Genomic DNA, 23,053 nt, shown 5'->3' with positions numbered 1-23,053 from the left:
ATGCCGTTCATCACTGATCTCCACTTGGACATTGAGCCATTGACGTATCAGCACATGACAGGGAGTCTCTAGCATTTTACTGTTCTTCCTAATTCTGCTATGCTTCTGTAAGGTGGGAGCTCATGGGTGTGCGGCAGGGATCGAGGCAGAGGCAGGTGTGGGAGGTACAGGGCTGTGGGCAGAGGTCCGGGCAGAGGGTTGCCGGTTGGCAGGCCCTGCGGGTAGGCTGCAACAGGCACCTCAAGTCCCAAACTTTATTCTAAGAAACTTCGGGGTTTTTTCCTCACCTAATTTTAACAGCCTTTGGGTATTTAGGTGCTCCTTACATGAGAAGTTCTAGGCAGACTGACCTCAAAACCGTAGTTTTCTGTCCTAATCAGTTCATCTGCTCTTATCCCATATTACCGTATATAGTAATAATATACATAAAGTTCTTTGTCTCATATCTGTATATATCTCTGTATGTGTGGAAAAGAGGAGAAGAGAAAACATTGATACATAATGTATTTTGAGATCACATGTGGATTTTATGCAGTAGTAAAACATGCGTGATATAGCAGAATTAACGGAGTTTCTGAAACATCCAATAGACATCACAAGTCCTCTTTTGAAAATATATTTGACAAGCAGTATGCAAACCACTGCTGTGAGGCAGAAGATATTCCCCAGAAGATACCTCTACAGGCCCTTTTCAGGAGCTTTGTGTACCAGGTATTTATGGGAAATAGGAAGAAATGATGAACCACCTAAATTTTGGAGAGGGAAACCAGGAGGACTTCAGTTGGATAGAGCCAATTTCATCAAGACTAAATGAATCAATACAAACCAGTGATATAAATTAGTATATTAAAAACAGAGTGAAAAAGAAGGCTATTCATTAGAAGAAATGGCAATTCAATTTGGCAATTACTAGAAGAATTATCAGATCACTGAATTCAAAGGAAATCTCAGAGATTTACATGGTATTGCCCTATCAAATGTGACTTTTGCATTTATTCGCAATAAAATGTCGTTATTGATACTTTCCTCAGCCTACCATATTTCTGCTTTCTGCTCTGTCCTCCACTTTACACCTCTGTGATTCTGTCATTTTGAGAGACATTAAAGTTTCTTAAGAAGCCGCCTGGGTTTGACCTCTCCTTGTACTGCTGCCCGGTGCCCTATAGGTTCAGCATTACCTGAAGATATGGGACCTATGGAACCAACTGAGTTTCACTGCAGGTGGTGCAAGCATGGGAACCGCACGCTGCAGATCCCATGCTTGAGAAGAGCCGTCCCGAGAAGAGCAGGACTCTGACGACGGTCTGCTCATAGTAAGTTCTCCATTTCTCCCTCTCAAAGACTCCCTGATTTCTGCCTGCAGCCACCCAAAGTCTTTGCTCGCTGGGAAAGCCTGCCAACTCCATTTACTGTCACGAATGAAGGATCCACGGGCTGCTCTCAGCAAGAAGATGTAAATAGCAAGGCTGGGCGAAGAACAAGGGAGCACAGAGGCACAGCAAAGGGGTCGGGGGAGGCAGCGGTGTGGGAATGTGCCAGGCGAGGAGACCACCAGACCATCAGGAGGAGGATGGTGAGGGCAGGAGGCAGCTGAGAAAAGCTGTGAGCAGCCCAGCATGGCACTGAGAGCTACTGTGATGCCATGGAGGCTATGAGAGAAGTACGACGAGGCAAATGAACATAAGGGATAACAGCGACAGGAGACCATCGCATTTGAAGGCTGGTCATATGACGGCAATATCTAGACAGGGGTAAGAGAAGGCAGATTGAAGCCTGGTCTGCACCAGGGTTGTAGAGATGGGAAACAGCGATGATCAAACAGGCCGTACTTAAGGTTGTTCCAAGTTTGAGAGCTTCAAATGTGAACTGTGTTAATAGTGACATATGCAAGTTAAAGTGTGGGTCTGCCTTGTAGGTTCATTTTAACAATTTAGGTTAGAAATACCAAGGAATGCTTATTTTTTCTCACCTAGTCTTGTAAGCACTGTTTTTCTATTACACTGCAGAAAAAAGTGTCCTTAACAGCCAATCACATACAAAAAAAGTAAGAAAAAATAGAGTGGAAGCTAGCAACAAAAAGAACTGCCCCTTGTACATGAGGCTGAACTTCTGAAACAGGTAGAAAGTTTCTACCACAGGAGATGGATTCCATGTAATGATATTTAGTGCACAGAGATTGGTGCTATATGATAATTACGTATAAAAAATTGAAAAGATGTTTAATATTGCCATTAAGACCAGATTCTATAGACACTGTGCATTATATCTTCAAAGGGAAAAGACCCTCCTTGCAGTCCAACAGTTGATTTAAAACAGCTAAGCTTTCAAATGCTGAGAACAATTTTTCAGCCAGTTGATAGACACAGGAGATTTACAAGGAGGAAATGGAGTTTTCTGTTATTTTAATTTTGATTTAGAGGTGATTTAGCATATTGCAGCTTTCAAGTCCTGCAAACCATTTTTCAGTCAGCTGAGATTAAAGTCCCTAGCAAGATTAATTGTAGAGTTGGGATTAAGAGATTTTATAAATCACTCAAATTCAAAAATAAAGCTAGGAGACTACTAGGATAATGATAGATATATCCATATTGTATCAGCTACAGCTAAATTGAATTGACACTGTAATAGACTGAATGCAGTCAAATATGAGAGTAGAAGTTATTAATAAAGATTATTCTTGATGAAAATGCTGACACCACTGCAGTGACAATTCCTGGGGGAAAGTTCTCTTGAAGAGCATTCATTTTTCTACAAACACCTGTACAAAAGACCCTGGTATGGCTTCCTGATTTGTCAAGGCTTCCTGCTCCGGAGGGACAGCATGCAGGATCATGAAATTATCGCCCTTCAATAACTATAGTGTACATAATGATGCAGTGTTCATTGGTTGTGATGGCTAAACTTTAAAGGATCTCAGATCAAAAGTTTGCATACTTGGGGAATTCACCGATTTCTTACGTGGACTTCTTACGTGGACTGAGGACAGAAATTGAGCTGAAATTCTTTCTGTCAGATCAGGCTGAGTAAAAGATGTGATACCCCCTATTCATATACACCTGGATAGATAGATAGATAGATAGATAGATACACACGTACACCCACAGATATACACCCCCGCTGCCCCTCAAGAGACATTTATCTATGCGCAGCTACACATCCCATTCAATACCCCAAAGAAAGAGACAGAGCAAGAGAGAGCGCTTTCCTTTGTTAAAGCCAAGGGGCAAACTGTCTGAATCCATTAAGGATGAAAGGAAGACAGTTAGCAGGAAAAAGAAATCTCAAAGGTATTGCTAGAAGGTTGAGGGGTCATTAAGGCACTGGAGAATGTAAGGTTATTTCCTTGGCAGGCCATCTAAGTATTTTTATTAATTTCTTTAAGTGGCTGCTCTGAACAGGGCAGAGCTTTCTCTGTTCTTCAGCCCACTGCACTACAAGGGAGATGCTGTATTTTTGGGCTGAAGGGAAACCTCATCTTGCGACCAAGACTGAAGTCTCAGCAGCATCTGGCCTTTAGCAGAACGTGAGATCACATCCACATCTATGCCTTGCTTTCTCTGTTCCATACCTTCCTCCCCTCTGGCGTCTCATAAAACCAACTTGATACTTAGGATGCAGCTGAAAAGAGAATGCGATTCTGCACGCTGCCCGCTTTCTTGCTGACTCAGCCAACTAGGTGCTCAGCTAATTTCCGCAGTGCTACAGAAGCTTCCTCAGAGTGGAGGTGAGGAAATATTTTTAATTGATTAGAGCCTCCCAGAAAGCCAAAGCTAATTTCTCAGTTCTCAGATGAGCTGTTCTAAAAATCGTGTTTTCTGGTTGTAGAGATAAATCGGAGTTAGGCTGGGTTGGCCCTCCATCGCTCCTACTCAGGCTGCATCAGTCACACATAGATCAACTTTCTGGGGGAAGAACAACTCCCTCCTCTGCATGAGTGTGCTGCAGTTGCGAGTAAAGCCAAATGCCGTTGATTTAAAAGGAAGGCAGAGCTGGAAGGGTCAGTGACCTCTGGCTAGGAAAATCTGGAGTCCAGTTTCAAGGCATGAGACAAAGTTGAAAGACTGAAATAGACTGACTTCAAAGGGGAAAAAAATGAATATCGTGAGAGCAAATTATACTCTGACTTTTACCACATGGTATATTCTATTTTGGTGAAGAATAACTTAATTTGATATTATGCTTATGGCTTCACTTTAGAGAGACACTGACAGGTAAGGACCGTCAAAAAGAAAACTATGGACCTGTAGGGGAAAGACTGGTTGGCGCAGACTGGAAGGGAAACCTGATGTCAGTGATGCTTGCCTATACAAAACTAGGTACGTGAACTGGACCACAGAGTATAATTACACGAGGTAAAGAATACAGATAAAACTTTAAAATCTTAATAGAACATGATGTTGAAGGCTACAAAGGTGTAAAAACTGAAGAAATACATAACAATGAAAGTTTTGGATAGATACTTTTTCTTTGTTTAAATAAAACCTGAATGAATGAGTGATTCAGTTACTTTTATGTGATAAAGACAAGGTGGGAAAGCAGGTTAACTATTGAGAAGAACAAATGAAAATTACCTTATACACTTGTCAAAAAAATCCCTAAAATACAGGTCAAACATCTTTTCTTCACGTGCAAATGTGCCCTCAGATATTTAATTTTATTTTAATTAATGTCTTCCAGTATGCGGCAGGGTGCCCAATGATCAGAATAGGCATCAACAGTTTATAGAAGGAATCTGGATCTTTGAGAAAATACTGAGAACTTTGTATTATACAAACCAAACAACGGTTACACCACAAATGTATTTTAATTATAGTAACAAAAATAAAAGAAATTTATCCAGAATCCATTTTCAATATATTTTTCTTATTTTAAAAATTATTTTACCCTTCCCAACATCCATCTGCAATGTACGTATGCACGATAACAGAGTGCACAACATCTGAGAACAGATAAGAAAAAGGGATTGTGGAAATCTTTCCACAGATTTTCATACACTTTGGATTAGGCCCTTTAACATTAACTATGTTATGTGACATGGGCATTTGCCTTTGGAACCTCAGTCCGGGTCGAGTAATTGCATCTGGGAAATACAGTTTCTGTTTCTTCCCAGGTCTTTTGTGGTCACATTTTCGGAAGATCAATTTTGACAGTACTCATTTAAATGTTTCCTTACTTCATAGTAAAAGAGGGATGAAAATCTCAGGAGTAATGTACAAATTCAATCATAGTGAGAAATGTGAATTGGACGCTTTCTGCTGTGTACTTACAGGGAGGTAGCCTTGCCAACACGCAGGAATACATTTTATGTCTTTCTCAGTACATTCCACAGTCTTGTACTTTATCTCCAGATTTTTTAAGATGATAGAGCCATAAGGAGTGGGACTATACTTAGGAAAAAAATCTAAGATGATCTATTCCCATAACCCGAGGACCCATGATTTTGAGAACAGCATCAAATATCACAAATCTTGTGGTGAAGTAGAAGAGATGTCGACACCAAGTGACACAAATAGCACCGTACCGTGAGGCCATATGTTACGTTCCATGTACTCACTACCTTTCTTTCGGTAGAAATAAGTGTGTGCGGAGAACATATTTAACCACCATTTCCCAACAATACCGACTGGCAGCAGCTACCTTATGACAAGCAGTAATCTTCCCACGCCACTTTATTCAAGGGATTTCCCAAACTATTTTACCTATGAATCAGTTTCATAGGGTCTGGAAAATAGGTGTAATGAAATAGCAAGGGTTTGAGAGATCCTACAGCAGGACTGAAAATAGGGGTCATTTACAACAGTAGCTGAAGTGAATAGAATAAGAATCCATGTGTACGAAATATGTTAGCAACATAGTCAGTTATATCTGACAGTCCCCTGTGCACATGTACTCATTACTCTCTTACAGATAACAATTTCCCTCATCATAAATACCGGCCTTTGAGTAATACAATATGGCATCATCAACTCTCTCATCCTGTATTAAGGAGTACATTTTCACGTGATTTATATGCACACATTTCTTACAATGACAACTGGCATTAAGATAAAGGGAGTCAAAAAAATATATATTACAAAGCAGGACAAGAACCACCTCTTTGCTTGATATTTCATTAAAAAGCAATGCACAGCTGCATTACTCATGTCTCAAAATAACACAGTCCTCAAACACAACTGAGTGTGGATTGAAAAAGTCTTTACCTCATGGTGAAATAGCAAACTGGACCTTCACCTTTTATTTTAGAAGCATGCTTACTGCATATATTGCCTCAAGACTCAACAGAGAGAATGACAAAAGATACCCCTCTGACTTATCTCCCAGATCTAGATCTTTACATATTAGGTTTGGATCTCTGAGAGAACTACAAGCATTATTTTATGCTCAATAAACCCATTTAGTGCATATGCCAATATCCCCTGACTAATATAATTTTAAATTGCTGGAGGACTGAATGAAATCCTTGAATTACAGCTACTCCAAACAGACTAAGCCCAGCAAAGGAGCAAACAAAAGGGGTCTGTTAAGAGGGACCTTGTATAGCAAATAAGAAGTCTGGCCTGGCCTGGGCTGGAAGGGAGGCAGGAAGAACAGGGCATTGCTCCAGCTCGGTCTGCCCAAAGCTTTAACTAACTAAAGGCGAAGTTATAAAGTTTTCAAAATCTTTCTTCACTGTGTAATCACAGCTATCTAAATCAGAAATTGTGTAGTCAGCAAGGTGTACAACCCCCATAAGACTTGTCAGTGACCTCAAAGCTTCCCTAAACTGGAACACTAAGAGTGGGAAACAAAGCTAGACCATGTCTAATACTGCTATACTGACCCATCTTTAGGTCACTGGCTGGGAAGGTTCAACTTACAGACTGACAATTACTTCGAGTTCACATCTCTCATTCTTTTTTAAAACTTTTCCTGATAATATCAATGTTAACTACTATAAACATTACTATTGTGGCATTAAAATTCTGTTTATAAACACTTCTCTTTCAATAGTGCACTCATGGGAAGGAAACAGGAATCAGCTACTCTCTCTTTTAATGCAATACCCTTCTATTACAGACCAAGGTAGCATACCAACCCTTTCACAAATGTGTCAAAAAGAAGGTAACTATTTTTGCTCCCATAGCTCCTCCTGGGGAGCTGTTCCAAACCCTCACTCTCCACCCTGGCAGGGTGAACAATTTGCCTCTTTTCACTTTGTTTCGTAAGAGACAGGCCCATCAATTTATTTGATTCCATTAACAGCCCTGTGGGGTAATTTTTCCCAGTTTCAGTTCCTGTTAGTGAACATGTGTGTTAAGAATTGCACTCAGTCTTCCAGATAAGGTCTTACAAGTGTCTTGTATATGACATTGGTAATTCCTTACATTTACAGGCAATGCCAGAGGATGCATCTTAGGACTGTATTTGCCTTTTTTATAGATGCATTAGATGGGTGGTTTGTAATAATCCTGTGATCACCCAATAAGGCCACATTTTGACACTCTCCCTCAGCAATTATTATTACTGGTTATCAATGACACTCTGCACTACTACATTTCATCCCATTTCTGTTTTCCAGTCTTCACAATCACTAGATTTTTCCTGTTTGACATTCCAAGCCTACTTGATCACAGTAATGATCTGCCACCTTCATGTCGTTGGTACAGTACAATACTTGTGGTTAGTGTCATTATTGACAGCATTAGAAAATAAATCCGGAAGGAAATCTGTAAATCTCTGTCTTTCACTCCAGTTTCTTGCCTTTGTTGCCGTATTTCCACATTCCTCCACAAAACTGAGGTAAAGCAATTACTTATCACTTCACGAATAACAGTGCATCTTGCATCTGCAGAAGTAACTTAAATGGGGTAGTGCAAAAGGTGCATATTTTTGTCAGACTGCCGCAGACCCCTGGTGAATGATATGGGTCAATAGGAAAGATTAAGGATCTTCAGCTGCTTATAAAGGGTGCAACTCAAACATAAATGCTTTCATATTAGAAACAAATCCAAATCAAACAAATAACTGCTGGAAATTATGCAACCATTTGCTAAATAAACCTCTACCCATCCAGCTACACTGGCAACGTGCAGGCAAATATTAGGTGGTTACTTAAATTCTTCCCATCAAAATCCTCAGTGTCAATACTCATTATTGCCTTGAAAGTTTTATGTTTCATCTTACAATGATATACCAACATACACAATAAAAAACATCACAAGGAGAGGACTCCTATCAGACTTTTAATATCCTCCTACTAACCTTAGGTGGTTTAAAAGGATAGTCCGGTGAAAAGGTAATGTCAAGGAAGAAAACTCCACCTTCATATACAGACCCTGGAGGCCCCAGTATAGTTGACCTCCATTCATAAATGTTGTCTCCTTTGGGTCCAGCACTAAAATAGAAAACAAAAATATAACATAATAACCACATACAGTCAAGAATATACTGCATCAGTTATACTCTACTAGTAGGACAGCTGGTTTTGCAATACCACTACAAGTTAAAATTGTGTATCACATTCATTAAGGTAGTCCTGGATAAAACATGTAACTGGTGTCCTAAGCTCTGTCAGTGAAGTGATATATTCAGCTAGGAAGAAGTATTAAAATCACATTATAAATTATTCAAATAAGCACAGAAAAATTCCCAGACTGTCTTATCTCAAATATTTTAGTGGGCAGATATGAAGTATTTACAGCACAAGGATACAGAGACTTTGCTGAGATGTCTTGTCACTGTCTTGCCTCACAAGGCATCCTATTTTCACCTCCCTCCTCATCCACCTACCTCACCAGTCAGTAGCAGTGTAATTACACACATTATTATTACGGTACAGACTGTACTAAAGAGTGAGCAGGGTACAAACGACCTTGCAGCTGCTGCACTTTCTAAGTTACTGACCTACGGTCTTCAGTCACTAGTACAGAACGCTGCTCTACTCTGCAATCGTTACCCTATCTTAAAAATATTACACACAGGAAGCGGGTTAAACTGTTGGATTATGTCCATTCAAAGTCCTCATTTAAAAACACACTACTGAAACAATATTTAAAATGTACAAAATGTAATCCTGTATGTGAAACAAGAAAAATCTCTCACCCACACAGTCAATTCCTGACAAAATCAAATTAAAAACTAATAGAAGTTCTTGGACATGACTCTTCCAAAAGCCAACACAGCCTTCTTTCATACAACACAATGCTTGTCCATAGAAATACATATTTTACTCAGAGTGGCCTCTTAAGGAATACGAAGACTTCTTTTCAGTTCACAGCCTGCTGATACCAGTCACTGATACAGGATCTGAATTTTAATTAGGATCAATTGGATGGTGACTTCTAGATATCCGATTAATATTTTCAGAGGAAGGTAGTGCTGCTAGATATTTCCAATAAATCACGTGGCATTGTTTTAAGGCATTTCTTGTGAAACAACTCTTGTTATGTTTGCAATAAAGATTTCCACAGCATGTAGGGGTTTGTGAAACAACCCTGTGTGTAGAACAGATGAAAGCTCTTGGCTATGCTCCATGCCTCACAATGTACCCAAGGCATACAATTATTATACGACATCACATCATGTTCACTACTCAACTATTCATTTTGTTCACCGAAAGTTAATAAAACCCTCTTTCACCTGAAATTCCTTGGGCTCCCTTCATTAAAACTTCTGACTGCACGATTCCCTGCATACAACTGTGTGACTTAGTACTGCGCGGTGTACTTCATTAATCATGGTACCTACATCAATTTTCTATAATAGTTGTTAATGCTTCTTGGCTTTCTAAACTACGTGCTCTCTTAACAAAAATGGGTTACAGAGACTGTAACATTAGGGAACATTCGTTTTCTATCAGCCGTAGTAAGAAAACTAGCAATTGTTTTTAAAGATAAAATCTGGCTTTTTAAGTGTCACAATAGCAGAAGTGTTGCCATCCATATTTCACAGTGTCTATAATACATCAGGTTGCTAGCTGCCAAACAAATTTAATTTACCCAGTTCTCAGTTTGCATTAACCTTTGAATAATAAAGCACAGCTGAGACTGCTGTAAGAAACAAACCAGAGAATGAATAATTAAAAACACCTCCACTGCCTTTAGAAAGACCAATCCCAAGTCAACAGGGAAGGTTTAATTGTGACTGAAGTAGGCATTAAGGGGCTAATTGAACTCTTTATAAGCCCAAACGAATGTGGGACTACATCAGTGCTATGCTATACAAGGTTCACAGAAAGTAAAACCCTTAAAAAAAAAAAATCAGGCAATTAGTTCAAATAGAAAAGGCAAGAAGCAGGGGCAGTTTAAATCTTACATGAAAAAAAGCCTGTAATATGTGAAAGAAATCCCTTCCCATTTTCTATAGAAAAACGTTCTAATTCTTGGAGAAGCAATGACTCTGTTGATGCCAGCAGGTTAAAATGGGAGTGATACAAATGTCAATCCCAGAGAAATGGTTGGAAACAGCAAGGAACAAAAGCAAGCCCTGTCTTTATTAGACCTTATTTAGCCAGGAGGGGATGGCTGGGCCCTTTCTGGGTTTGAGTGAGGCTCACTTTTCTGATCGGAGCTCTCTCTGATAGTGGCATTTTCATAATGTATATTATTTTTATTTGTTTTGCCTATTTATTTAATTGCATTAACATTTGAAATGAGCAGTCATTAATTAGAATAGTTGGAAAATGCTCCGTCTGCCAGTTGAACTGTTTCGGCACGTCCAGCTACAAGCCGTATCACATTCTGAGGATGCTGATTAACATTAATTGAAGGTTTTCTTTGCAAATGAGAGATGAAGCTTTATTAAGTATTATTATTAATTTGAAGAATAGCTTGAATTGTACGGAGTGTGAGAAGACTGCTGTTATCGACATTGCCTGTTAGAGTGCTTGCTGGCAGCAAGGCTGATTCAGCCGATGTAAAATACCGATCCATGTGCACAGGCAACAGCTGGTATTAAGGGCAACAGCATGCACAAGCGTAATGTTTTTTCACTCGCACATTAATAACACAAAAAGTTTGACAGGTGTGTTATCTTTGTTTGCCTTCTTTCCTAATTGTTAAGCCTTTTATTTATCCACGCTATTGGCAACAAGAACAACGACTCATCAGGCTTCACCAGAGAAAATTCCCATATGTGCAAGACCTCAGCCAGAGCCTTATTCTATAAGGTTTATAATGCAAGAGGATTTAATTGCCCTTCTCTCTACATGGATATCTGCCCGGCACACTGAAGCCCAAATGTTTTACATCCAGTATGATTTATATTCCAGCTCTATTAATGTTACTGGCAACCAAACCACAGATCTCAAAGAAAGCAAACCAAACATCTCAGTGCCTGAAGTTCTGTTATCTTTGGAAGGACAGATTCAGATGTGCACCCGCTCGGCAAAGGGCAGACTAAATCTGTCTTGAACTCAACTGACCCAGGGCCAGAGCACAGGCATCCTGCCTGCTACTCACCCGCTGCTAAATCAGTCGGCTTCGGGGGAGAAGCAACGGTGGCTGCGGCAGCTCCAGGTGGAAGCGGCAGAACTAAAGGGATAAAGCCGTTAAGGAGAAGGACAGGTCCGATGTAAGACCAGCAGCGCAGCCTCCCAGTTTGAGCCCTGACGCTGAAACTCGGGCAACTCTGTGGGATGAGGCAATGAAGGACCTCAGGGAGAAGCAGGCTGTGTCACCCTGGAGCTGGGATTCTCCACGTTTCCAGCGTTATCTCCCAAGTGGAATTTGTAACATAGGACCGAGGAGGTGCAGCTGAGCATAAAGGCCCCAGAGACTTGAAGTTACCAATGGCTTGTCAAGAGCTAGCTCTCTGCTGTCATTATTCCCCTACGGCTGACGAGACCGCGCACAGAATATTGCCTGGTTTACCCGCTGGGGAGGCTTTGCTTGCTGGAAGAGCTGGGGTGGGTGGACATGGAGCCAGCCTTCTTCCTCTTCCAGAATGACATCAAAATGGGTCATTTTGGGTCATATGAAATTCAGGACAAAGGAGTCAAACCATGTAAAATGGTCTCCTTTTTATTTCACTCTCCTTACGTATTTTAGTTCTGCCACTGCTTCCCACGTACACACTTGCAGGTGAAATGTATGCACATCAGTTACAGTTAGTAGCAAAATACTTTAAATGCTACTATAACTGAATTCATTTTGCTTCAAATATTCTTAATGCACTGAGTATTTTCTATTCCCTCAACATGTTTTAGGCAGGCAGTCACTTGAAAAGTAGTGCTGCTAAAAGCTGCTTGTCCAATACAACCCATTATAAACACCAAGCTCTCCCTGCATTTAGAATATCCTGAAAGATTAAAATTAAAATGATGTATTAGGAGAGCTGTATGAAAACAACAGTATCTATGAGACACACCAGATGAAAACCTATCTGGAGAAGTTATGAAAGTACAGTTGATTTTTAGTTTTATCAGAGCTGTGATTTGTACACAAATTTACTAAATTTTCAGAGAATAACCCAAAAAAGTAAAAATACAGAAATTCAAAGAAACAACAGTATCCCACATTCACCAAGTAGTCGTATGGAATAAATTAGTCAAAGTAATATTATTATCTTCTGATCTAACTTCTGTTTCTTGACAGAGACCCCCTGCTTCCCCAGCACCTGTAACCAGAGGTAGCATAACCTTATACTGTAGAAAATCATAGAATCATAGAATCATTATGGTTGGAAGAGACCTCAAAGATCATCAAGTCCAACCGTATACCCGATGCCACCATGCCCACTAAACCCACTAAACCACGTCTCGAAGCGCCACATCTAAACATTTTTTGAACACCTCCAGGGATGGTGAGCCCACCACCTCCCTGGGGAGCCCGTTCCAATGCCTAACAACTCTTACAGGGAAGAAGTTCTTCCTAATATCCAGCCTGAACCTCCCCTGGTGCAACTTGAGACCGTTTCCTCTTGTCCTAATGAGGACTAATTCAATGTCTTCCCTTCCATTCCTGGTCTCCGAATCTTGCTGGTACCCACATTTAAAGTGTAACTGTACTCTTTAACACAAAAGAAAGGCAAACTCTATAGCACAAAACAAAGAAGTAAGAAAAGGAATTGGAACTTAAATTACCTTCTAGTTCCGACATGCCAATGGTGTGTGTGCAGAAGAGATCAGGCCAAATAAAACAGGAAAGTGAGATGGCTGGGAGGCCTTCCCATTCCTCAGGACTCAGAAAGAAATGGAAAGATTCTTCTGGACTAGGTGAGCTTAAGTTCATTTTTATCCTTATCCTTTATAGCAGGTCAGAATAAAGCAGGACCAGGATATTAGACTAAATTTGTCCATGAACTCACTTTCCATGGCACTGTCTATGGCAATTCATTCTTATTACTACGATACCTAATCTGAATTGCCTTCACACACAGAAACACAAATCAGAACTGGGGTACTCCTGCACTAGCTGCGGTCCATGGAGGACGCAGACCCTCTCAACTATCTTCGGTACCATACGACAGCAGAAAGAAGAAGGATACACTCAAGTCTCTTCCTCTGCCTTTCCTTTTATTACACAGGGCCTTGACCTTACTATTTAAGAGATTTCTCTCTGAGGAGAGAAGCTCACCATAGAATTATCTCCATTTATAAGACACACAACTCTTTGTCTTGCAGTCCTGTTTCTTGCACAGCTAACAGTTACGCCGGAGCCGATCCTGCCTCTAGCTGCCCCCTGCGAATGCTTCTGGGAGGCCAGTTGCCCAGAGGGCAAAAGTGGATACAAAAATATTGGAAGATTGGCAAAATCATTTCAGAGCACAGCTGCTGAGGGAAGAGGATGGATGTGACAAAACGGAAGATCGCAGATTCGCATCACCAGGTGACTTCGACTCATCTGCACACCCAGCCCAGCCCCGTTCAACAAAATGCAAAAGTAGTGCTCTTGAGGAGCATCGGCATCCCAGCCCCGCAAGCAACCGTGGTTCTCAGCCCTGCTGTCCCACTCCTGTGGGCCTGTGGCTTTGGAATGGACACAGACAGTGCCAGCAGCACCAGCCAGCTGTTGGATTTCTTTTGCTCCCAATTCTCTCTCCTCTGATCCACCACCTCTTGAGCCTTCATGCTTTCTCTTCCCTTGTTACTGACAGTTCTTCTTCATAGAACCCGTCTTTTCTATTTTCTGCTTCAAGGTGGTTTCTCTCCCACCTCCTCTCTGTATAGCGATAATTCATTGCTGCTTCTTCACAGTGGATCCTTCCTCCCTTCAGGCACATGCAGATCCCCCTCTCCGTAACATCCCCTTTCTTTTTCTCTCCCCAACACCCATCAATACATCCCGCCATTTTTCACTTTTCTCCAGAAAGGAGGAGAGGGTGGAAAATGGTGCAGGGGGGTGGATTTTATTACAGTACAGTAGTTCCTCATTTTGTTTCTTTCCTTCCCTGTTGCCCTTCTTCCGAGACGTAGAAAATGAAGAGCAAGCAGAGCGGGTGCTGCAGCAACAGCGGCGTAGGGAAGAGGACGGGAGTCACAGCTGCCTACCCAGATGCTACAGTGATATCAGTAGGTACTTTTATAAATGTGTCTAATAAACAGTTGCCACAGCAGCCAAAGGAATACATTTCTACAAAACAAAAAACAAAGAGATAGCAGCGCGCACTGAGACTGCCTGTGGCAATGGGCACAGTTGTATGGTTAATAACACCTCTGCTATGAACAAAAGTAGCAGGCTAGTCTCCAAGCAGTAAAATCAAAGAACAATTAAAGAAATAAACCCTTTCAGAATTAGAGATAAGTGCTTACTTCGGCTATAATATTGATGACTTAAACACTTACCAAGAAATAAACCTTCCCCAAATTTGTACCTTTGGAATGCATAACCTTTTCTTAATTTCTTTTTTCCTGAAAATGTGCTGAAAACTCCTGAAATCTTTCTTTTTTTTTATTTTTAATTTATCCTCATCTTAATTCCTTCATCTAGATGGTGCAGAAAGTGCCATTATTAAGATGCTGGAAGATGCTCATGCTTCTTACTAATGATAATCTAGACCAAAGCTAGAAATTTTTCAGCATTAAATTTGAAGCCCAAGAGATCTGAATTACTCTAAGAAAATTAACAATATATATAAATTTTTAAAGAGTTGTTCATTTTACTTTAACTAGACGCTATATGTAGTGAAAAAGCTTGGCTTTCCATGATCTAACACTCAAATTTGGGTCTATACTAGATCCAGTATTTTTGGTCACCCTGTAATATTACTGGGAATTTATGTCTTATGTATGTTGGAATATCAACATAATTAGATGAGGTTAGTATGATTTTTGAGTAGGTATCTGTCATTAGACTTAATTATTCATAATGGAAACTGAGGGTGAAGTGACTGGGCCAGCTGTCGCTCAGAAAGGCTTTGGCAGAAAGAGGAACTTCAGACAAATCCCTTACACCACTTAGTTTCCATTACAGCCAGAGAATTCAGCTGAAAAATTTGGCTCAGACTCTCTTCCAGTTCTTCCAGTTTTTTGATTGAGACCATCTTTCCACAAGAAACTTAAAAAAAAAAAGTACTCTTGGCAAGCAGTAAGAGAAGGAGGATATTAAGACATTTTTCTAACTCATGCTACAATTCCTTCAAAGTGGTTATATCCTGCTTTTATCAACTCCTTTTTATTGAAGCCTGTTACCATTTTCATCTACGCTTTGGAACCAATCTGTTTGTGGTAAGCGTGATTGCAAGGAAAAACCGATCCCAACGAGCTGTCAAAGGAGCAGTAATGTATTACAGGATAACATGAGATATTGCTTCTTATGCTTATTGAGAGCACTTGAATTCAGGACGGTACGGCATTTTTTCATTGTCAATCTTCTCTAGTTTTAGCAAGGTGTTTCTAGAGGTCCATTTATCGCCCACAGAGATATGCAGTTTAACTTTGGGGCTTCCTGCCACTTTCTTTCTTGCAACAAACCTGCAGCATACCAGGTCAGTGTGCCGAAAGTCTGTGTAAGCCCAATTCTTTTTTTCTTGTGGTTAACTTTCTCTAAACTCCTGCCGCTGGAACCATTAAAAATTATTGACTGAAGCTCTGTTGTGCTTAAAATTAATAAGTTTTGGTCACAGTAAAAATAACAAATAGATTAAGACCAAAGTGAATATCACTTAGTTGATTTTATTATTCACTTCTAAATAGTATCACTAAAAATTATCAAAAGTCTCCCAGCACTTTTGCAGACTGGTATTACTCAAAGAGTACTTTGATGCTTTTATTCTCTAAAGTCCTGTCTTCAGAGCGTTCCTGAGATAGAAACCATCATGAAGAGAACTGCTTCTTAATGCACAAAACAGTTATTTATATTATAGTATCTACAGCAATTTATTCATTGCAAACACCATTACACAGTGTATGATCACAGCACGCTGAGTATTCACAATGAGATTTTAAAAATGGCAATTTTGTTAAGTATTCTCCACTTCGTTCAGCTGAACAAAATTACATAAAACCCTTTACAGAAGGCTTTCCTTGTTCCGCGTCGGCAACAATCATTTGCCTCCTATTACACATCTATAGGCTCGATTCCCTTTTGTCACATTTTTTTTTTTTTAAAGTAATACCACTAACTGTAGTTCCAGCTCTTTTATACCACCAGAAATGGAGTGTATAGTTTAAATAAGATAAAATATTTATCAGCCTGATTTGCCTCCATGGTAAATTAGATCAAGCATGATTTGTAGCCATATTTTAGCCAAAAAGGCAAACACAAGTAACTAGGGATGAAAAACACTACAAAAAATGAATAGACCATCCTGGGACCTTCTAATATGACCTCCAACCTTGCAACTTGCCAAGTGATACTATTTTCATGTTACTCCTAATTTGCTTTTCCTTGAGTTTTTCTCTTTCCCAGGATTGCCATTTATTTTTCAAAACATAACTACTTTTTAATTTCACAACATTTCCCCTTACCCACAACGGCTGTAGTTTACTGGACTATCTTTTCTAAGTGAAACAGAAAACCTGACACACAACAGTGGGGTGGCACCATCAGGCACTGTATTCTTAAATTCTAAATCTAATTCGAAAGGATGAGGTGACTGAGTGTGGACAGATAGCACAGAAACCCCACAGCAGCTGGAAGATTTAAGAGGTGTAGTAGGGAAGAAAGCATTCTTTAAAACAGCATTGACTTTTAGTTTCTGTGGAAACCTTAGAGGCAACGCAGGAGAGAGAGGTAGACAGGGACAAAGCAGACCAGCTCAAACAGACTAGAAAGACTCGTCATGAATGGGTGCAATATACTGAAAGCTTTGGATTTGAAATCCATTTGATATGTTGATTTAATCACTTATTAAAAAATGATTCCAAAGTCCTGCTCTTCATCAGAAACCATGAAAAAAAAAAAAATTTGCGTGCACTATTAGCGATGAATGGATCAGCTGAACTTCAACCAACGTCTCATTCACTTTCTGATGATGGATGGATCATTTCATGTAAGAAATTTTTTAAAGTCTTATCCAAAAAAGATCTCTACAATATCTTACTTTAAGAAATATTAATGTAAAGATATTCTGTAGTAGTCAGCCATGTCAGTAATTGAGAATGATTCATACCAGGTTATTTCTAAAACATGTACACACACATTTTCTGATTATTATGCATACTATAAGCAAGGCAGTAATATTTTTCAATGACTGCATATTCTCTGTTCCTCAAAAAGCTGGTTTTCTGTATAACCACTAGCCATTGTATCTTTCCCGTACTTGGAAATGATTTATCCAACTGCCTATAAAGAAGTTTGATTTGCTCAAGACTGTCATCTTTAATAATCCCGTCTACAGGTAGTTGTCTAGGAGCCTGGAAATTCTGAAACCTTATGCAACAAGAATAATTTTGTAGCTTTTTTTCTGAAGGGGCCTGATTCTGATATTTCCTTTTTGTGATGTTTTAGAGACTTTAGTTTCTACATATAAGCTGTTTGTAAAACTGTTCCAAAATATTACTGAGGGAAAGCAATGAGAAGAAAATTTAAAGAAGTTAGTATTTACAGAGAGAGATATTTCAAACATAGAATACAGCTGTGTAACCAACAAATCCACTCTCCTGTCCATCCTGTAAACAGAGGAACAGGCTTGAATACAGACTCCTCTCATTTCAGTGAGAGATTCACACATGCTTACATGTGAAATGCTTGCTTACACAAGGAAACAACTCTGTATTATGGCACAGATTAACTAACATGATGTTAAACACATTATAAAACAAGTCATTTCCTCCTGAGTAAACAAGCCCATAAAGCCAACAGGCACAGAAAAAGGAAATTTGATTCTGAAATCCCTATACTTTGAAAGCAGATTCCTTTTAGTCAATTTAGTTAAGAGGCTGTCTTATTTCTCCAGATCTCTGGTAGGCAGAAGAAAACACACTTGGAAATTGCTGGCAAACAGACACATTGTCACAACCTTTTTGCTTCATTTGAAATTATTCTCTTACTTCAAATATGGAGACCAGCCATAGGTCCAAGGTGAAAGTAACCTTAAAATGTCTCAACTTTTGATTGAGATTTGACTTCCCCCACTACAGGCCACATTCTGACTTACCAGAAGAAAACACCTTTTACAGGGAATTTTCTTTGCAGTGTGTGTGAGGACTGAACAATTTACACCACTTGACTGAGTAGTCAAAATAAACGGGGATCTGACAGATTCTTGGGGAGCGTTTACATGAGCCTGGGACCCAGTAATGTGTCGTCTTCTACTTCAGCAGAATATTGTTAAGACTTTTTAATGTAGTTCTTCTCAAGGGGGGGGACACAACTTATCTGGATCCATGACAGGGTAAACAGAAAATAAATATACAGAAATTTCTCATTTTTCTATCAGCATGATTTTTTCTTAGGATCTTCTGGGAGAGTCTGTGGGGCCCAGGTTAGGAAGGGGCTTATGCAGGATGGAGCTTTCTGTTTGAAGGTTGCTGCAAATCCTCTCAAAGTCAGACCTGGAGTTACCAAGTGAACTTGTTAGAACAGCCCCAGAAACTAGTTATGCCATGAACTTCCCTATAAGGACAGGGTCGTTCCAATGTTTTCTTCAGTAAAGGTGAGCTTATTTTGGAGAACTGAGGCTACATTCTTCTCGGTACACAGACCTCCACTGTGCTCTCAGGACCAGGACTTCTGACTAGAAAACCCTTCCCTATAAATGGCTTGGTTTCATCCTTTGCTTTATTCAAAAGCATTAGGATGGAAAGATGGAAAGTGGTCCTGGGAAGGATGATGGCAAATTGGTTCAAGAAAAGAAGGAGGCTTGCTTGTCATCTGAAAGCCATAATGAAAGCATATGGCTGGAAGGAGAAGTCCTCAGCCTCTGTTCTTAGGATGGGAAGGCAAACAACTAGTGTGCAGGTACCTGCTTGTGAAAGCAGTCTTCACCTTAGAGCTGGAGTTGGGGAACTCAGGGCTCCGTAAAATCCCTCTCAAGGTTTCAAGTGACGCGTCCACTGCTGTCAGCCTCACACATGATCTACTCTAGAAATGATGCCTTGTCTAATGAAGAACCAACATTTCTAATTACTAGGGGAGAAACAGCATTCTAGTTTGTAATTTGTAATCAATGACTCTGTCGTAGAAGAATTAAACTTCACATATGTAAGACCTGTTTTTTTTATAACCACAGCGTATGTTCCCTACATCAAGATAGAATACCAACAACAGTTGAAATTGTCATTATAATTTCCTTGGCAACAACTTGGAATCCTTACTCACACAGATGTTTTTTGCATGATAAAAATTACATTTGTGTTATTTTCTTTCCCATTTTCAGTTCCAGCTCATCTCCTTGGTTCAGCTGCCGGTGATACCTTCTCTCATCATTGTTTATTCACTCGTAATATGACTGGTTGTGTGCATTAAGTGACAAACGACCAGTCCTTGAGTCCGCGCTACCACCACAAGAACCACAGAACACTATGCTAGTCATGCTGAAATTCGCAACGCAAAAGTAACTTGTAGCTTAACCTATGAACACTAGAGTTATATTACTTATCTTTATCATGTGTTACTGCTTATCTTTATTATCCTAATCATGCTTGTTTAAGTCTTGTGTATTCAAAGCAAACAGCTGGAGCAAATGGCTATGAGCTACAGAAATGTTCATCTCGTGGTCTCCGGTTCAGCGCTAGCCTAGATGGTTTCTGTCCAAATTGTTCGTACTTGGAGGTTGTTTGGCCGTCTGCATCTAAGGAATAGTTTTTTTACAAATTCATTTCTTAGTGGACAAATGTCCCAAGGCATAAGAATATCACTGCTGAGGGCAGCCTGGCTGGCAACTCTGACTGGATGGAGGAAGAAATACTCTTTGGCTGCATGTGCTAGCTCTTGGTTGAGGCCCTGAGAATGCCATGGGAACACATGCCAGACAGCTGCCTGTCTTTACTGGTTAGTCACAGGTTAATTAGGAATGTATCTTCACTAATTGCTGTAACAGTCAGTTAGTTACTCTTCACAAACATCACATTGAGCATAATAGTTTTCACAGAAAAATGTCCTGCTTTTTTTGTAACGCAGAGGGAAGGCATGGTGGAGATATTTCAAGTCATATTACTGTTTAAATAACTTGGATATGATCAAAATCAGCAATGGTTCACCTGTACTGCTTGTGAAAATTTAGCAGAAATCTAGCCGCCTGAGAAAGATTTACATATACCACTTTATGTATTAAGAGGAAAAAGTGTTCCTCTGTCAGATCATATTGAATCAAAACAGTGTGCATATGTATTCTTGTCACAGTTTCTGCACTTTCACTGTTTTTGATGCCTTCAAAATAATATTTTTTAAAATTAATGTACTTGCCAATTGTATATTTTGGAAGGGAGAGCTGCTGTTTTCTCACAACTATACGCATAGTCTTTTGAAGAAAATTTTGTTTATTAATGGTAATCTGTTTTTCATAGCTTTGCAATTTCTCAGATAATAGGGTAAAACACAATTTTCCTTTCATGTTCTCTGCATATTGAAGAGACAGATGCAATTGCAAGAGACTACTTATGCTGAGGGCAAAACTTAGTACTGCTTAATGTGACTTAATGACTAAAAAATGTGTATCATTTATAGATGACATCTAGTACTCAGCTAAGATATTATTATGGTCAATGAGTACTCTTCCCTGCCAGTTAGTAAAAGGATTTGGAACTAAATGTTTTATTTTACTTGTTCATGTAGACACACTGAAAGCACCTGAGCTGACCACGAGTAACACAAAGAGGATTTAGTCCTTGCACTTCATCTTTTTCTAGACAGAAGCTCACAGATAACAATATATATTTTAACTTGAAACACAGAACTGGGAAAAAAAGGGAAAAAAACCTCCCAGGACTGAAGAAAGGCTATTTCACAGCTACATAAAACATGTAAACACCTCCAGGAACTTCACTTAATAAGGCCAGCTACTTTCAGCTATCACTCCGCGGCCCGTGACAATCTTTGCATGAAGGCATTTCCTTCTCCCCCAGGCAACACTATCAAGTTAGTGCAGTTCCCTCGAAATACATAAATGCTGTATTTAAAGCTAAATGTATAGCATACGGAGGACTGGAGCTGTGCTCTGGAGAGCACCTCCCTCACCCACCCGACGGCTCTCAGCCATGCCAACAAATGTCCCTATGAAACCTGGCAAATATGACAGGGAAAATGTTAGAATAGAAATTTCCTATAGGTTTTACCTCACAGCAAGAGACACTCTTGTATAATACTCAGCCATGCCAACAAATGTCCCTATGAAACCTGGCAAATATGACAGGGAAAATGTTAGAATAGAAATTTCCTATAGGTTTTACCTCACATCAAGAGACACTCTTGTATAATACAGATATCACAGGGTCCACGACTAATCTTGAATTACCTCAACACATGATGTACATATTGAAGTAGTCAACTCACAGCAGTGTTTAATGCATGAGCACTGTTTCCCTTATGGGATACATTACTTAGCTTTTCCTAAAGATACTGAAGTGATTTACATGTTTATCAAACTCGGTGTATTCAACCCCAACACAGAGAAGCTGCGAGTGACAGCCAACTTTCCTGGGAAGCGAAGGCTCAATATAGTGGACTCAAGAGTTGATCTGGTGTTCAGCAGTGCCAGTAACAAAACTCCCATTGACTTCAACACATTGAAATGCACAAAAATGAGCACTTACGAGCCACTTGTAAGTGCATAAAATGTGCATGCAGTTATGCTTGCCATTTTAAAATCTCCCATTTTTAGTGAGTCTTGTTAAAAAAAAGTTTTGCGTGTGCAATTGTACATTCAAATTTAAGTTGACCTACTTTAAATTGTTTTCAGTTTATCACGTTAGGAAACATATTCTAAAAGTGTATCCTCAGATGATCAAAAAAACCACCACCCCAAACCTTCAAAATCAAAAAGCAGTGGATGGTTGTCCTGTCCCTGCAACCAGCAAGCTTTGATCAAGGTTCTTCCATTACAGCAATATTTTATAATCATGCAAAAATATGAACCAAACTTGTCAGTTGACTTCCATTCCTATCACTTCTGCAGGGGTCTGAGATTGTGCAGTGCAAGATAAATACACTTCTCTGACACTCAGAACTGAAGTGTCCGTTCCGGTGTGAAATAAGAGAGCGTAGAAATTTGGGAAGTCTATCAACTTGTTTGACAAAGCTAGATTTATTAAATTTTTGGTGTACATTCCTTCATAAGCTAATATTCTCCATTTAAAGAATACTTCTATTTTCATTTGCATTTTTACACTTATTTTCAAGCAATTTTATCACTAATAGGGATTATTGTTGGGTTCAGGACTCAAATCTTTCTATGATTAAAAAAAATGGAATACTTTTACATGAATATTTTCTCTGCAGAGGTAAAAGGTTAAACTGAGTAGCACTAGATGTGAGAAAATGAATTAGTAAACTGACAGAAAGATAATCAGTCTGGCTTCAAGGTTAACTTTCTGTTATTTTTTTGTAGGTTTCTTTGTGTGTGTTTTTTTGTTTTGTTTTTTTTTTAACTTCTAACAGTATGCCAATCCAGTGCTTTGGCTTGCTGCGCTACCACAGCAGAAACTACACAAATAGAAATAATGTCTAAAAATCACACCCCCCCCTTCAGACACCAC

General features: G+C 39.5%; 1 protein-coding gene across 1 annotated transcript in view; it reads right to left on the bottom strand.

The window, feature by feature from the left end:
* The window catches only part of LOC104165438 (ubiquitin-conjugating enzyme E2 E2-like), a 43,654-nt gene extending 31,712 nt beyond the window's left edge, over positions 1-11,942 (bottom strand). The window contains exons 1-2 of the mRNA XM_009705078.1: positions 11,812-11,942; positions 8,242-8,374 (exon numbers count right to left, since the gene is read on the bottom strand). Coding sequence (XP_009703380.1) covers positions 8,242-8,374; positions 11,812-11,942 — 264 coding nt within the window. The remainder of the gene's footprint in view (positions 1-8,241; positions 8,375-11,811) is intronic.
* Between the last annotated feature and the right edge of the window lie 11,111 nt (positions 11,943-23,053).

The sequence above is a fragment of the Cariama cristata genome, unplaced genomic scaffold (genome assembly GCF_000690535.1).
Source record: "Cariama cristata isolate BGI_N322 unplaced genomic scaffold, ASM69053v1 scaffold358, whole genome shotgun sequence".
In the NCBI taxonomy this organism is placed as follows: domain Eukaryota; kingdom Metazoa; phylum Chordata; class Aves; order Cariamiformes; family Cariamidae; genus Cariama; species Cariama cristata.
This window is presented reverse-complemented; position numbering and strand designations above follow the sequence as displayed.